A 16,999-nucleotide genomic window follows, 5' to 3' on the forward strand; every position below is an offset into this window, starting at 1 on the left:
GGCTCCGCTGCTCATATTTCCTTGTCGAATCGAAATTCAGCGTAAACCACTGGTTCCAGAAACTTTAAATTTAGCGAAAATGTTTCTTATGTGACTTACACGCCCGCTGAGAAAAGATTTTTCTAAATTCAGCCACTAAATGCTAACAGGGCTTCAAAATTTTGTCCGCGTATAAATACACATGCTAATCTATTTGTTATAGAAACTTGAAAATCTGGCAAACAGTAGTTACGTAACGTAAGCATTCACTAACAAAGTATTTTGCAAAATTCGTCCCCAAGGGAATAATATGGGTACGAAATGCGTATTTAAAATTGTGTTCCACATCTAGCATCCCGAGGAACTAAATAAGAATGCGGGTATATTGTTGACCCTTAGAAGAAAATAATACACAAAAAATGGTTCAAATGGCTCTGAGCACTATGGGACTTAACATCTATGGTCATCAGTCCCCTAGAACTTAGAACTACTTAAACCTGACTAACCTAACGACATCACACAACACCCAGTCATCACGAGGCGAAAATAATATACACAGCACGAAAGTAAACAAGAGGTAGTAACGGAAGAAGAAAGTCAGTTGTTCAAGAAGGGATAGTGTAAAAATTTGGGCGTACAAAATGAAACTTACGTATACTAATAATATAATAAAGTATATGATCTTGTGTGTTTTTGTCCAGTTTGCAACCGCATCTTCTACTCAATCTCATTATTCGTAGTAAGTGTATTTTAGCCGTCAGACACAGAAACAGTAGTAGGAAATGTATAGTGTTTAACTGGTAAGGTGATCGATAAACGGCTGTCCGCATTTATGTATACTGATAATGTACTAAGCCATCGGCCTTGCCGCAGTGGTAACACCACTTCCCGTCAGATCACCGAAGTTAAGCGCTGTCGGGCTGGGCTAGCACTTGGATGGGTGACCATCCGGTCTGTCGAGCGCTGTTGTCAAGCGGGGTGCACTCAGTCCTTGTGAGGCAAACTGAAGAGCTGCTTGATTGAGAAGTAGCGGCTCCGGTCTCTGAAACTGAAATACGGCCGAGAGAGCGGTGTGCTGCCCACGTGTCCCTCCGTATCCGCAACCAGTGATGCCTATGAGCTGAAGATGACACGGCGGCCGGTCAGTACCGTTACGCCTTCATGGCCTGTTCGGGAGGAGCTTAGTTTAGTTTTAACAATGTACTATAGTATATGATCTTATGTGTTTGTTTTGTCCAGTTTGCAACCGCATCTTCTATTGAATTTCCTTATTCTCAGTCAGTATATTTTAGCCGTCAGACACAAAGACAGTAGTAGGAAATGTATAGAGTTTAACTGATAAGGTGTTCGATAAACGGCTGTCTGAATTTCTCTAAATTTTGCACTTACGCTTCGTGTATGACTACAGAATTATTTACTCCTTTTACTGCTGTCTATTCAAGATTCGCCTATCCAATAGTACTCCAGCACAGCCAATTCCTGTAAAATGCCCCCCCCCCCCCCCCCCGCCCGTCGATCACATCACCAGCGACTGACGACACGCGCCGGGCAAGTCTTCGACATCACCTCAGAATTAACTTAAAACTGCTTTCCACCAGTTCTGCCCGAGGTTTGCTGTTGGGCAAATGTCGCAACTGCAAACCCCTTCCAAAGTATTTCTAATTGGAACTCCTGCCCCACAACCAGCTCGCCTAGCATGTGGTTGAGAACACCCTAATTCTAAGTGAGGCAGGACTTCATGCTTTACCTTTACAGATGGTGAACGAACAGTAGAAAAAAATCTTAAAAGAAAGCAATCGCAAGAAGTAACAAATAATTTGAACAGACAATGTAATTACTGTCCAAGGGGAAAAATTATTTTGCTAGGGAAAATCATTGGAAATGGTTTGTTTAATCAGCAATGAAGTTTACTTGAGAAACGAAGGGCGTTCTGTGGTTCCACTAACTGTTGCTAATCGGCACCCTTTTGGTGAATTAAATGTTGACGTCCTATTTTAGAACCAGTCAAGCAGTATGAATGTAGCACAAGTGTTTCATACTCTCACTTCTGGAAGGAGTCATGGTTAGGCTTGCATGGTGACTATTGAGAGCTTCGAACGTCTCTTAAATTAGAAATGCAAACATGTTCTGAAATCTGTCAGAATATAATAGCATCACTGAAGGCTGCTGCATTACATGGAGTTGATTTTGTTGTATCTCATGGGCAGTTAACAAAAGACAGCGTTCAAGTAACGTATCGCCACTTCCATATCTGTCTAGCTATGAAAAAAGAGAAGCATTTGGAACAACACGATATGCTTCAGGAACCTGTTAAAGATCTCACATTGGAACAGGTCCATATGCTAAAAGAGTATCATCATGAAGAAGGAAAAAACAGAAATGTCAAATTTCCTATGGTAATTTGAAGGAACATCAGCCTTTTCCAGCTCTTCAAGAAGTACTACAAATAATAGAGCCACGTATGGGCGTCAATGTTGAAATTCAGTGGACAGTGTAAATTATGGATGGGACTTACGAGATTGTTGATCCATTTAATCACAGCATTGTGAGGAAATTCAAGAATAAAAACTTAAACATATTGGCTTCAAAAGATAATACAAAGAAGATCACGTCACAGAATAATCTTCAACTCAGTTCATTGACTTGAATTTTAATTTAAAGCACATTACAGATCAAATGCTGAATAATACAGTATTGCTGACGAAATAAAACTAAGAGGCTTCACCTAACATTTCCAATCATTGTTCCTAGTAAAATAAATATTTTATCCACTCGCACACTAAGTACATGGTCTAATCAAATTCTTTAACTTCCCTCGCGTAACACGGGCATACAGTCAGTTTGCATGTATAATTAAGTGGTTTATCGGTTTTGTAAAGTAAGAGTGGAGAATATTGCATCTTGGACGTGTCACCTAATTTTACCACAAGTGACATTTTTCTCTGACTATTAGACTGTCCTTCATAAGTAAAGTATGGCATTAACTTCATTCGTATTATTTCTTTTGGGAAGATACAACAGCATGAAGTGCGCTTCTGGGCAGATTTGTTTTGACCGAACGTGTTTCAGCTCTAATACGAATGATGTACAATCTAAAAGTTTGAATTTCATGATAAGAAATGGAACCATAGCAAATATAAAACGTACAGCATATAAAGGCCTTCATGACAGCCAATATTTTGTTTCTTCTCTGGAGTAACCTGAAACAGGAGCATCCCTGGCACAGATTATGTTTCATTTCGGAATTGTATGAGGTGCCAGAGTTAAGCAGAGCATCCTGTATAATGTAAATGTGATGAATGGCCAAATTCCAATAAAGAAATGAAAAAAAAGAACATTGGCGCTGGAAACTACGCTAGGGAAATAAATAAGTAGATACAAATACATGTGTATGTTATTCTCAATGGCTACTCTACGACACATTTCGTTAATTTCTATTTACAAAAAAATGGAAGTGTGACTAAATTACGCGTGAAGAAATGGTTGTTGTTATGGTCTTCAGTCCTGAGACTGGTTTGATGCAGCTCTCCATGCTACTCTATCCTGTGCAAGCTTCTTCATCTCCCAGTACCTACTGCAACCTACATCCTTCTGAATCTGTTTAGTGTATTCATCTCTTGGTCTCCCTCTACGATTTTTACCCTCCACGCTGCCCTCCAGTACTAAATTGGTGATCCCTCGATGTCTAAGAACATGTCCTACCAACCGATCCCTTCTTCTTGTCAAGTTGTGCCACAAACTTCTCTTCTCTCCAATCCTATTCAATACCTCCTCATTAGTTATGTGATCTACCCATATAATCTTCAGCATTCTTCTGTAGCACCACATTTCGAAAGCTTCTATTCTCTTCTTGTCCAAACTGGTTATCGTCCATGTTTCACTTCCATACATGGCTACACTCCATACAAATACTTTCAGAAACGACTTCCTAACACTTAAATCTATACTCGATGTTAACAAATTTCTCATCTTCAGAAACGCTTTCCTTGCCATTGATAGTCTACATTTTATATCCTTGAAGAAATTATATTGTAAATTTAGAAAAAAATATACCATCATAGAAAATTTCTGCACATAAAGTGCACATTAGCCATTGATAGTTATATCACTTATATTTAAGTGGTTGAACATCACATTTAATACTAGCGCATGCTACTGGCTTGGCAGCAACATGCAGCCGATGTTGGAATGGGATTCCTACATTAACCAACTCACGGATAAAAAAAAAGTTCTCACTTGTATATGGTATCATAAATACTAGATGGTCCACATCTCCTTCGTCATTGCATAAATGACATAATGGAGATTGCTTTAATCCTATTTGGAACAGGTGGGTTTGAAATTTCCTGCAATTTAAGTGCACGTGCGTAATCGTTGTTGGTTCTTTGTCATTGTGAAAGGTACCACCTTGCAGTGAAAACCACAAAAAATTTTTACTATTCCTGATTGCCTGTCTGTAGCGAATTGGGTTGCCATTGTTAAGAAACATTTTACCAGTAGATAACGAGTGCTTCTGTTGTCTAAAGGGTTTTTTTTTTCAATTGTACTCCGGGATGCAAAATTCAGAGCCATTTCTCAACGTATATACACTGACGGGAAAAAAAATCTGAGTACCTAGAAGGAGTTGTGCGACATAAGCGAAAGTCAGTAGGCGTCTTTCTGCATCTGAAAGATGATGTCTATTTAAATTTCGCGCCAGTCGCATAACAAAGACGCTTTCAGTGCCACAATGAAGAGGCAAATTAGGTTCCCTTTAAGTACACACAATAACAATAGTGAGCATCAGTTATCTTTGAGATCGGCCGTGGTGAATTGATGTTGGTCTAGAATGCTTTTAATGTGACAAAGACGCCAATATCAACACCTCACTGAATTTGAACGAGGTCGTGTAATAGGGCTACGAGAAGCTGGATGTCCATTCTGCGATACTGCAGAAAGACTTGGGGTTGCTAGCACGGTCATCATGAGAATGTACAGCCGCAAAAAGAACGGGTTCGAGACTGCCGCGTAGCAGTACCGACGGGGAATACCATCTCGTTCGGTGTGTGGCTGTGGCGCTTCGTACTGCAGTTTTAGCAGCAATTTGAGCAGCAGTTGGCACCACAATGAAACAACGAATTGTTAAAAATCGGTTACTTCAAGGACAGCTCCGAGCCAGTCGCCCTGCAGCGTCCATCCTACTGACGCGTCCGTTTCATTGATTCGGAACCACCACCAACTGTGACTTCAGTTGTGTCTAGCGAGAGCTCACTGGAGGGCAGGGTGGAGATCTCTTGTGTTTTCTGATGAAACCTAGTTCTGCCTCTGTGCCAGTGATGGCCGTGTGTTGAGTAGTCCGGCCTGCAACTAACCTGTCTCCATGCTGACTCATTGCACCTGAAACGTCGCCTTGGAAAAATTTATGAATGACAGTGCTGGTAAACCTCTTACGTCATTTGATTTTCAAACAGCTGAGCAGAACTGAGCGTACTCAGACATTTCTCTCTTTACTTATTCTGATCAACACTAAACTGACACACAATACAGGGTGATTCAAAAAGAATATCACAACTTTAGGAATTTAAAACTCTGCAACGACAAAAGGCAGAGCTAAGCACTATCTGTCGGCGAATTAAGGGAGCTATAAAGTTTCATTTAGTTGTACATTTGTTCGCTTGAGGCGCTGTTGACTAGGCGTCAGCGTCAGTTGATGCTAAGATGGCAACCGCTCAACAGAAAGCCTTTTGTGTTATTGAGTACGGCAGAAGTGAATCGACGACAGTTGTTCAGCGTGCATTTCCAACGAAGTATGGTGCTAAACCTCCTGATAGGTGGTGTATTAAACGTTGGTATAAACAGTTTACAGAGAATGGGTGTTTGTCCAAAGGGAAAAGTTCTGGACGGCCGAGAACGAGTGATGAAAATGTAGCACGCATCCAGCAAACATTTGTTCGAAGCCCAGGAAAATCGACTCGCAGAGCTAGCAGAGAGCTGCAAATTCCACAATCAACTGTATGGAGAGTCCTACGAAAAACGTTAGTTATGAAACCTGAACGTCAACTACCCGAGGCGGTGGATCGGCCGCCAGGCAGCCCGTGACAGAGCACTTCATCACTGGCCTCCAAGAAGACCTGATCTTACCCCCTGCGATTTTTTCTTATGGGGGTATGTTAAGGATATGGTGTTTCGGCCACCTCTCCCAGCCACCATTGATGATTTGAAACGCGACATAACAGCAACTATCCAAACTGTTACGCCTGATATGCTGCAGAGAGTGTGGAACGAGTTGGAGTATCGGGTTGATATTGCTCGTGTGTCTGGAGGGGGCCATATTCAACATCTCTGAACTTGTTTTTGAGTGAAAAAAAACCTTTTTAAATACTCTTTGTAATGATGTATAACAGAAGGTTATATTATGTTTCTTTCATTAAATACACATTTTTAAACTTGTGGTATTCTTTTTGAATCACCCTGTATTTTTAGCGCAACGCAATCTGACTTTCAATAATCCCTACAAAAGAATGGCCCTGACTAACATTAACCTATACGTTTCATAAATCACTTACCTCACAAAAATCTTCGTTACTCGAACTACTGCAATACAGCGAGCGCCAATACTGCCAGCTAAATAAAAGATTCTAACTACTGAAGGCACTAACTACTGATAGCCATAGTTAGCAAATGACAGATTTTTTATAGAGAACAAACAATGTATTTGCCTTAATAATGTTCAAAAGTCATCATATATATATATATATATATATATATATATATATATATATATATATATATATATATATATATATATATATACTCCTGGAAATTGAAATAAGAACACCGTGAATTCATTGTCCCAGGAAGGGGAAACTTTATTGACACATTCCTGGGGTCAGATACATCACATGATCACACTGACAGAACCACAGGCACATAGACACAGGCAACAGAGCATACACAATATCGGCACTAGTACAGTGTATATCCACCTTTCGCAGCAATGCAGGCTGCTATTCTCCCATGGAGACGATCGTAGAGATGCTGGATGTAGTCCTGTGGAACGGCTTGCCATGCCATTTCCACCTGGCGCCTCAGTTGGACCAGCGTTCGTGCTGGACGTGCAGACCGCGTGAGACGACGCTTCATCCAGTCCCAAACATGCTCAATGGGGGACAGATCCGGAGATCTTGCTGGCCAGGGTAGTTGACTTACACCTTCTAGAGCACGTTGGGTGGCACGGGATACATGCGGACGTGCATTGTCCTGTTGGAACAGCACGTTCCCTTGCCGGTCTAGGAATGGTAGAATGATGGGTTCGATGACGGTTTGGATGTACCGTGCACTATTCAGTGTCCCCTCGACGATCACCAGTGGTGTACGGCCAGTGTAGGAGATCGCTCCCCACACCATGATGCCGGGTGTTGGCCCTGTGTGCCTCGGTCGTATGCAGTCCTGATTGTGGCGCTCACCTGCACGGCGCCAAACACGCATACGACCATCATTGGCACCAAGGCAGAAGCGACTCTCATCGCTGAAGACGACACGTCTCCATTCGTCCCTCCATTCACGCCTGTCGCGACACCACTGGAGGCGGGCTGCACGATGTTGGGGCGTGAGCGGAAGACGGCCTAACGGTGTGCGGGACCGTAGCCCAGCTTCATGGAGACGGTTGCGAATGGTCCTCGCCGATACCCCAGGAGCAACAGTGTCCCTAATTTGCTGGGAAGTGGCGGTGCGGTCCCCTACGGCACTGCGTAGGATCCTACGGTCTTGGCGTGCATCCGTGCGTCGCTGCGGTCCGGTCCCAGGTCGACGGGCACGTGTACCTTCCGCCGACCACTGGCGACAACATCGATGTACTGTGGAGACCTCACGCCCCACGTGTTGAGCAATTCGGTGGTACGTCCACCCGGCCTTTCGCATGCCCACTATACGCCCTCGCTCAAAGTCCGTCAACTGCACATACGGTTCACGTCCACGCTGTCGCGGCATGCTACCAGTGTTAAAGACTGCGATGGAGCTCCGTATGCCACGGCAAACTGGCTGACACTGACGGCGGCGGTGCACAAATGCTGCGCAGCTAGCGCCATTCGACGGCCAACACCGCGGTTCCTGGTGTGTCCGCTGTGCCGTGCGTGTGATCATTGCTTGTACAGCCCTCTCGCAGTGTCCGGAGCAAGTATGGTGGGTCTGACACACCGGTGTCAATGTGTTCTTTTTTCCATTTCCAGGAGTGTATATATATATATATATATATATATATATATATATATATATAACTAAATGATATCCAACATTACAAATTTACTCTTTCTGATGTACACACGTCCAGATCGTTCGCTCTCAGAATTCTGCCATCTCTCTCCCCACATCCACCACCGCTGGCGGCTCACTTCCAACTGCGCAACGCTACGCGCTGTTCACATCCAACTGCCCAATACTACAATAGCAAATATTCCAACAATACAAACCAGCCACAAACTTCACACAGCACAGTCAGTGATTTTCATATAGATCGCTACGTGGCGTTACCAACATAAAAACCTAAACAGTCAACTTACACAACTACACCTGGAGTTAAAAGTCCAGGGTTCGATTTCGTATGACATCAGGAGCACTCTGGTGTCCATCCCACGCACCCTAGCACCAAATTTGGAAGTAAGTGTGGTGATTCGGCCTGCTGTGCTGCCATTCGTGAGCAGCATTCCAGGGGGTGTTTTCCAGTAGGTTAACGCTCGGCCACATACAGCTGTTGTAACGCAAGTTCTACAGGGTGTCTGCATGCTGCCTTGGCTTGCTCGATCGTTAGATCTGTCTCCAATCGAGCACATATGGGATGTCATCGGACAACTCCAGTGTTATCCACAACCTGTTAATGGTCCCTGTACTGAGCGACCAAGTGCAACAGTCATGGAACTCCATCCCGCAAACTTACATCCGGCACCTGTATAACACAATGCATGCACGTTTGCAGGCTTCCATAATCTTGCGGCTACACCGGTTATTAATGTACCAGCGTTTCACATTTGCAATGGATTACCTCGCCCTTACATATACCTGTGATCTTGCAATGTTAATCACTTAAATATATTATCTAGACACATGTATTCCCGAAATTTCATTGCTCTACATTAAGGGGGGACGTCGATGAAAAACACACGCCGGCCTCTGTGGCCGAGCGGTTCTAGGCGCTTCAGTCCGGAACCGCGCTGCTGCTGCGGTCGCAGGTTCGAATCCTGCCTCAGGCATGGATGTGTGTGATGTCCTTAGGTTAGTTAGGTTTAAGTAGTTCTAAGTCTAGGGGACTGATGACCTTTGATGTTAAGTCCCATAGTGCTTAGAGCCATTATTTGAAAAACACACACTATTTCAAAAATGCACCAAATCCACAGTTTTGGAGATATGGTAGTGACATTTTGTATCGCGCTTTACATGAAAGTAACACATTTACATACAAAATCCTTTGATTACATATCTTCAACTTTTTATTTGAATGAAATTTGAAATTTTTATTTTCAAAAAATAATGTATGTTCCTTTTCCTCAGAAAGCATTCAAGAGATTTCTACAAAAATTTCTCTGTTTCATCTCTTTATATGTAGTAAGCTTCTCTCATGAGGGTTTTGGAATAGGTCAAATAGTATAATTTTCGTAATTTTTTGATTATAATTCCACAAGTACAATTTTAAATTCATGCATTCAAAATTTGCTCTGGAGACAACGTTTATTAGGTTTACAGAAGTCTGTGTATAAAATTTCATAATTCTAGCATTCATAGTATCTGAGGAAAAGGTACATAAACTTTAAAAAACAAAGTTTTCAGGAAACGTAATTGCCGGCCGCAGTGGCTGTGCGGTTCTAGGTGCTAAAGTCTGGAGCCGAGCGACCGCTACGGTCGCAGGTTCGAATCCTGCCTCGGGCATGGATGTGTGTGATGTCCTTAGGTTAGTTAGGTTTAATTAGTTCTAAGTTCTAGGCGACTGATGACCTCAGAAGTTAAGTCGCATAGTGCTCAGAGCCATTTGAAACGCAATTTAAAGTTCAACCTAACTTTTTTCCTTATGGCACTTCTTCAGAAGGCACCACATTTGTACTCTGGGTCGTCTTTCCCTTCAACACTTCTCTTCTGGTTTCTTGTTGTCTGTCTTCTTTCCTTTACCAGGTCTTCAACTGACATTTCAGCTGCAGAGACGCCCTATAAATCTATTTTTCCAAGAACCGACTGCGGACCTTTGGTGCAGAGCCGGGTGGAGGGTCTGAATCAGAAGCTCAGACGGTTTTGCGACCGTGTTGGCTGCAGATTCCTTGACTTGCGCCATAGGGTGGTGGGGTTTCATGTTCCGCTGAATAGGTCAGGAGTTCACTACACTCAGCTGGCGGCTACACAGGTAGCGGAAGCTGTGTGGCGTGGACTGGGCGGTTTTTTAGGTTAGAAGGCCTCGGGAAAGTACGGGGTGGGCTGCAATCTCAAAGGGTGCATGACAAATACAGGACGTGCTTGGATCAAGGAACAGTCGGAATTGTAGTTGTAAATTGTTGTAGTTGTGCTGGGAAAGTCCCTGAGCTTCAAGCGCTAATAGAAAGCACAGAAGCTGAAATCGTTATAGGTATAGAAAGCTGGCTAAAGCCTGAAATCTGCAGAAATTTTTACGAAGTCTCAGACGGTGTTCAGGAAAGATAGATTAGGCAGAAGTGGTGGTGGAGTGTTTGTGTCTGTCAGTAGTGGTTTATCTTGTAGTGAAGTCGAAGTAGATACTCCGTGCGAATTGGTATGGGTGAAGGTTATACTTAACAGCCGAACTAAGTTAATAATTGGCTCCTTCTACCGACCCCCAGACTCCGATGATATAGTTGCGGAACAGTTCAGAGAAAATTTGAGTCTCGTAACAAATAAATACCCCACTCATGCGGTTATAGTTGGTGGGGACTTCAACCTTCCCTCGATATGTTGGCAAAAATACTTGTTCAAAAGCGGTGGTAGGCAGAAAACATCTTCCGAGATTGTCCTAAATGCTTTCTCCGAAAATTATTTCGAGCAGTTAGTCCACGAACCCACGCGAATTGTAAATGGTTGCGAAAACACACTTGACCTCTTAGCCACAAACAATCCAGAGCTGATATAGAGCATCATGACTGATACAGGGATTAGTGATCACAAGGTCGTTGTAGCTAGGCTCAATAACGTTTCTTCCAAATCCACCAGAAACAAACGCAAAATAATTTTATTTAAAAAAAGCGGAGAAAGTGTCACTAGAAGCCTTGCTAAGAGACAATCTCCATTCCTTCCGAACTGACTATGCAAATGTAGACGAGATGTGGCTCAAATTCAAAGATATAGTAGCAACAGCAATTGAGAGATTCATACCTCATAAATTGGTAAGAGATGGAACTGATCCCCCATGATACACAAAACAGGTCCGAACGCTGTTGCAGAGGCAACGGAAAAAGCATGCGAAGTTCAGAAGAACGAGAAATCCCGAAGATTGGCTAAAATTTACAGACGCGCGAAATTTGGCACGGACTTCAATGCGAGATGCTTTTAATAGGTTCCACAACGAAACATTGTCTCGAAATTTGGTAGAAAATCCGAAGAAATTCTGGTCGTATGTGAAGTACACAAGCAGCAAGACGCAGCCAATACCTTCGCTGCGCAGTGCCGATGGTACTGTTACCGACGACTGTGCCGCTAAAGCGGAGTTATTGAACGCAGTTTTCCGAAATTCCTTCACCAGGGAAGACGAATGGAATATTCCAGAATTTGAAACACGAACAGCTGCTAGCATGAGTTTCTTAGAATAGATACCTTAGGGGTTGCGTAGCAACTCAAATCGCTTGATATGGGAAAGTCTTCAGGTCCAGATTGTATACCGATTAGGTTCCTTTCAGATTACACTGATACAATAACTCCCTACTTAGCAATCATATACAACCGCTCGCTCACCGATAGATTGGAAAATTGCGCAGGTCGCACCAGTGTTTAAGAAGGGTAGTAGGGGTAATCCATCTAACTACAGACCTATATCATTGACGTCGGTTTGCAGTAGGGTTTTGGAGCATATACTGTATTCAAACATTATGAATCACCTCGAAGGGAACGATCTATTGATACGTAATCAGCATGGTTTCAGAAAACATCGTTCTTGTGCAACGCAGCTAGCTCTTTATTCTCACGAAGTAATGGCCGCTATCGACAGGGAATCTCAAGTTGATTCCGTATTTCTAGGTTTCAGGAAAGCTTTTGACACCGTTCCTCACAAGCGACTTCTAATCAAGCTGTGGGCCTATGGGGTATTGTCTCAGTTGTGCGACTGGATTCGTGATTTCCTTTCAGGAAGGTCGCAGTTCGTAGTAATAGACGGCAAATCATCGAGTAAAACTCAAGTGATATCAGGTGTTCCCCAGGGAAGCGTCCTGGGACCTCTGCTGTTCCTGATCTATATAAATGACCTGGGTGACAATCTGAGCAGTTCTCTTAGGTTGTTTACAGATGATACTGTAATTTACCGTCTAGTAAGGTCGTCCGAAGACCAGTATCAGTTGCAAAGCGATTTAGAAAAGATTGCTGTATGGTGTGGCAGGTGGCAGTAAATAACGAACAGTGTGAGGTGATCCACATGAGTTCCAAAAGAAATCCGTTGCAATTCGATTACTCGATAAATAGTAAAATTCTCAAGGCTGTCAATTCAACTAAGTACCTGGGTGTTAAAATTACGAACAACTTCAGTTGGAAAGACCACATAGATAATATTGTGGGGAAGGCGAGCCAAAGGTTGCGTTTCGTTGGAAGGACACTTAGAAGATGCAACAAGTCTACTAAAGAGACAGCTTACACTACACTAGTTCGTCCTCTGTTAGAATATTGCTGCGTGGTGTGGGATTATTACCAGGTGGGATTGACGGAGGGTATCTAAAGGGTGCAAAAAAGGGCAGCTCGTTTTGTATTATCACGTAATAGGGGAGAGAGTGTGGCAGATATGATACGCGAATTGGGATGGAAGTCATTACAGCAAAGACGTTTTTCGTCGCGTCGAGGTCTATTTACGAAATTTCAGTCACCAAGTTTATCTTCCGAATGAGAAAACATTTTGTTGAGCCCAACCTACATAGGTAGGAATGATCATCAAAATAAAATAAGAGAAATCAGAGCTCGAACAGAAAGGTTTAGGTGTTCGTTTTTCCCGCGCGCTGTTCGGGAGTGGAATGGTAGAGAGATAGTATGATTGTGGTTCGATGAACCCTCTGCCAAGCACTTAAATGTGAATTGCAGAGTAGTCATGTAGATGTTGTCGTGAGTAAATTTTCCTATCTTGAAGCCCATTCTTTCTAATACCTTCATCCTCCCGACGATCCCGCCATTAAATAAAATACCTGCATCATAAGTTGCAATTCTGACAACTGTATCAGATGCAAATGTGTTTTTAGGGCATCGTTTCCATATGAGTGAATTTAGAGACTCATTTGGATTTTGGGTTTTGTCATGAACACACTTTTTGAGAAGTGCAGGATCGGCCATAAACTTGTAAGTGGGCTTGACAAGATCCAGGATACAATCTGGAAGCCTCTCCTTGTGAATGTAGGGATTGTTATCCCTTTAAGCTTGTAGATATTTACACCAGCTATTGTGGCACAGATTATGAATAGGATGTTCATCTGTTGACAACATGTGGAAATATGTAGCCCATACACTCTTTCTGATCATGGCATAACAGAATGGAGAAAGAATCGAACACTTGTATAAATCTCTGTCAGTATCACAAGGCATAAACGATGCAGCTAGTTTGTTATTGTTTATAACATACGGAACAGAGTCAAAGATGATCTATAAAACCAAAGAGTGTGTATCACGGCCTCCTAGATGTATCCCGCTCACGTTTGGTTGAAAGTAATACACAGAATCGTTGTTCACTGAGCTGGTATCAAAGGGCTGCTTCAAAACGTGGTTTGGCGCGGCACGTTACTTTTTACCGCCCTGCCAGTGTCCAGCAATGTTCACTTGTCTAGCTAAAAGCTGTAACAGAAAATACTAGACCACTACTGTCTATTGCAGGTCGCAACATACATATAATTGTCCGGTAAACTGGATGTGGCTAGCTACTGAAATAAAAGTTTTAACTTGGCAATGTAAATTTTCAGGTGTATTTTTACGATAAAGATCACAGTTAATACTCCCAAGTCCGTACTAAGTGGCAACACAATGTAAAGTTCACACGCACACCACAATCACACACGTAGCCAGTTTATGGTATTTACACCCGTTACCGAAGTTTAGTTATGAAAATGCTCGCTCAAATGTTGTGCACTCTGCTCTACGCGTAATACCTGTTCCAGTCTTAGATCGCACAACACGCCACGCGGTTTTAACTAACAGTCAAAAGCAATAATTTTGATATTCCGTCCGAAATTCCACACGACTTCCACTATACCGTTCACTTAAATACACTTTGTACTACTTCGCGAACTCGTAATTAGCATTTTTCCGCGATTTTACTGTACTTTAGTCGGAGCTGCTTTCAATGAGACGTTACTAGTTCGAACACTCAGCCCCGACTCCCCTAGATCACACCAAAGACTTTGTTCCCAGCATAGATTGGCGCGAGCCTGCATTTTTCTGATTGGCTGATATCACAGACAGCAAATCAGGTTGCAGTATTATCCCGCTCTAACCCGCGCTTTACTTCAATGACCAATCATAGTAAAACATTTCTTTCTGTGGCAATTGCTAAATAAAGAAATTTAGAAAAGTATCAAATATAAAATTACTCCTTCTGAAATTACCGATTAATTTGTGTTCTACTCACGATTTATTAGTACCATAAACTGACTGCATATTTAATTACAGTAAATCCCCTGTATAGTTTAACTGGTACTTTGTGAATAAACAAAACAATTTTCATTTACTTCTGCTCTTCTTCACTCATACGACACTCACACTGCTAATTACTACACATATAAAACAATTATAATTATGCAAATACATTAAATATCAATCAAACATAACTTTACAACATTGTTTTGACTACGACTGCTAGCACTGTCCGTCAGCTGCTGACCTCTGCCGCCTACTAGTACAACTACGTGCAGCTCTGTAACTCAGGTCCATGTCAGCTGGTGACATCTGTCGATGTCCTAACAAGTGACAGGAGCGATGCGAAGGCGCTACGCCTCTGTGGGCGTGGCAAGGAGGCCGCGTCACACTTTTAATTAATTTTCAGGCACTTCGGATGCGGTTTCAACATTGAAACTTTGGGAACTTATTGTTCATGAGTTGTACTAACAACTAAAAAGTAAATCGAAAATAGACATTTTTGGTCAATTTCATCAACGTTCCCCCTCAACTGGATTTTATGATGCGATTTTTTCCGCCAGTGTATTTACATACAGCTTGAGACTGGTTTCACAGATCGTGGACACGCCGCTGGACAACCTGGGCGAGCGCCTGAAGAACGTGAACGACCGCCAGCTGGACACGATGGCGCGCTTCGGCTGGGGTCTCTCCACCACGCTGGCGAGGCTGCTCAACTTTTCGTAAGCACCATCCCACCTGCTTTACATCACACCTACTTTTCTGCGACTCGTGCCTACATGTCCGTCATTTTACCGCAGGATCATACTGTACCGCGTGCGCAACTTTGGGTCACTGGTGAGTGAGAACGAAATGGACGGAGCGGTCGCTCTCATTCACAACGGAACCGTCGAGTTTGGAGCGGCTGGCTTCATAATGACCACCAGGCGCATGGACTTCATGGACTACACGGGACCTGGCCGGCTGTGGGCGTAAGTAGGCATCAAGTGGGGATGGTAACGCACCGGGGGGATAGTTATACACTGATAAGCCAAAACATTATCACCACCTGCTTAATAGCTCGTTTGCCCGCCTTTTAAACGAAATACAGGGTGTCCGAAAAGTCTTTCCCTGATTACATAAATTGATAACTCAGGCTAGAAGTAAGATACAAATATGAAACTGGTGTCTAATTGTTTACAAACTATCAAAGTTTTCTTCACACATCACTAAACTTCCACATGAGCACCCTTGGTAGCACGTAGCGATATTCAATTTCCGTCCACACATTAGCCAACATCACTGGAGGGATCGATTCAACGACTGTGGTTATCCGTTGCCGCAGGGTTTCGAGATCTGGTACACGTGTTCGGTAGACCTCGTCCTTGACATAACCCCATAAAAGGAAGTCTAATGGGGTTATGTCAGGAAAGCGTGGAGGCCAAACCGTTGGCCCATCACGACCAATCCATCGCCCAGGAAAGGTCATATCGAGATAGGCACGGACGTCCAAACCTCAATGAGGTGGTGCACCGTCTTGCTGAAACAAGACATCGGGGTGATACTGAAGCAGCTGAGGAACAGCATACAGTTGCAACATGTCCAGATACACTGCAGATGTGATGGTAGCCTCAGCGAAGAAGAATGGCCCGACATTTCGATCGTGCAATAGCGCGCACCAAAGAATCACCTTTGGACTGCCTCTGGTGCACTCCGTGACCTCGCCAGGGGGTTGTGAACCCCAAATGCGCACATTATGGCGATTCACTGCTCCACTGATAAAAAAGGTCGCTTCGTCGGAAAAGGCAATTCGTCTGAGATAACCATCATCGTCCTCAATACGTGATAGCATTTCGACTGCAAAGTCATATCGACGTGTACTGTCATTGGGCAACAAGGCCTGAACGATTTGCACTTTGTATGCACGAAACAATAAACGTTTGTGTAAAATGTTATGGAGAGAGCTTTTTGGAATCTGTAATTTACGTGAGGCCCTGCGCACCGATTTCTTCGGACTTCGCAGAAAAGACTGCCTTAGAGCTTCCACCCTGTCTGCTGAGGTTCTTGGTCGACCAGACCTCGGAAGGTCAGCAACCGATCCTGTGTTCTTGAACTTCTCATACCAGGCTTTAATGCTCTTGACATCAGGTGGATTCATTCCAAATGTTGTCTGGAAGTGTCTCTGCACTGTGGTTGGTGATCGTGTCTCATGGTACCACAGGACACACTGTGCCTTCTCCTGATTGGTTAACATGGCTTCTTG

The 16,999-nt window shown here is 43.2% G+C and overlaps 1 protein-coding gene across 1 annotated transcript in view; it reads left to right on the forward strand.

Annotated features, from left to right (window-relative positions):
- The window catches only part of LOC126262766 (glutamate receptor ionotropic, delta-1-like), a 108,804-nt gene that overhangs the window by 20,091 nt on the left and 71,714 nt on the right, over positions 1–16,999 (forward strand). The window contains exons 2-3 of the mRNA XM_049959579.1: positions 15,355–15,479; positions 15,558–15,728. Coding sequence (XP_049815536.1) covers positions 15,355–15,479; positions 15,558–15,728 — 296 coding nt within the window. The remainder of the gene's footprint in view (positions 1–15,354; positions 15,480–15,557; positions 15,729–16,999) is intronic.

This window comes from Schistocerca nitens, chromosome 6, assembly GCF_023898315.1.
Source record: "Schistocerca nitens isolate TAMUIC-IGC-003100 chromosome 6, iqSchNite1.1, whole genome shotgun sequence".
Taxonomy (NCBI): domain Eukaryota; kingdom Metazoa; phylum Arthropoda; class Insecta; order Orthoptera; family Acrididae; genus Schistocerca; species Schistocerca nitens.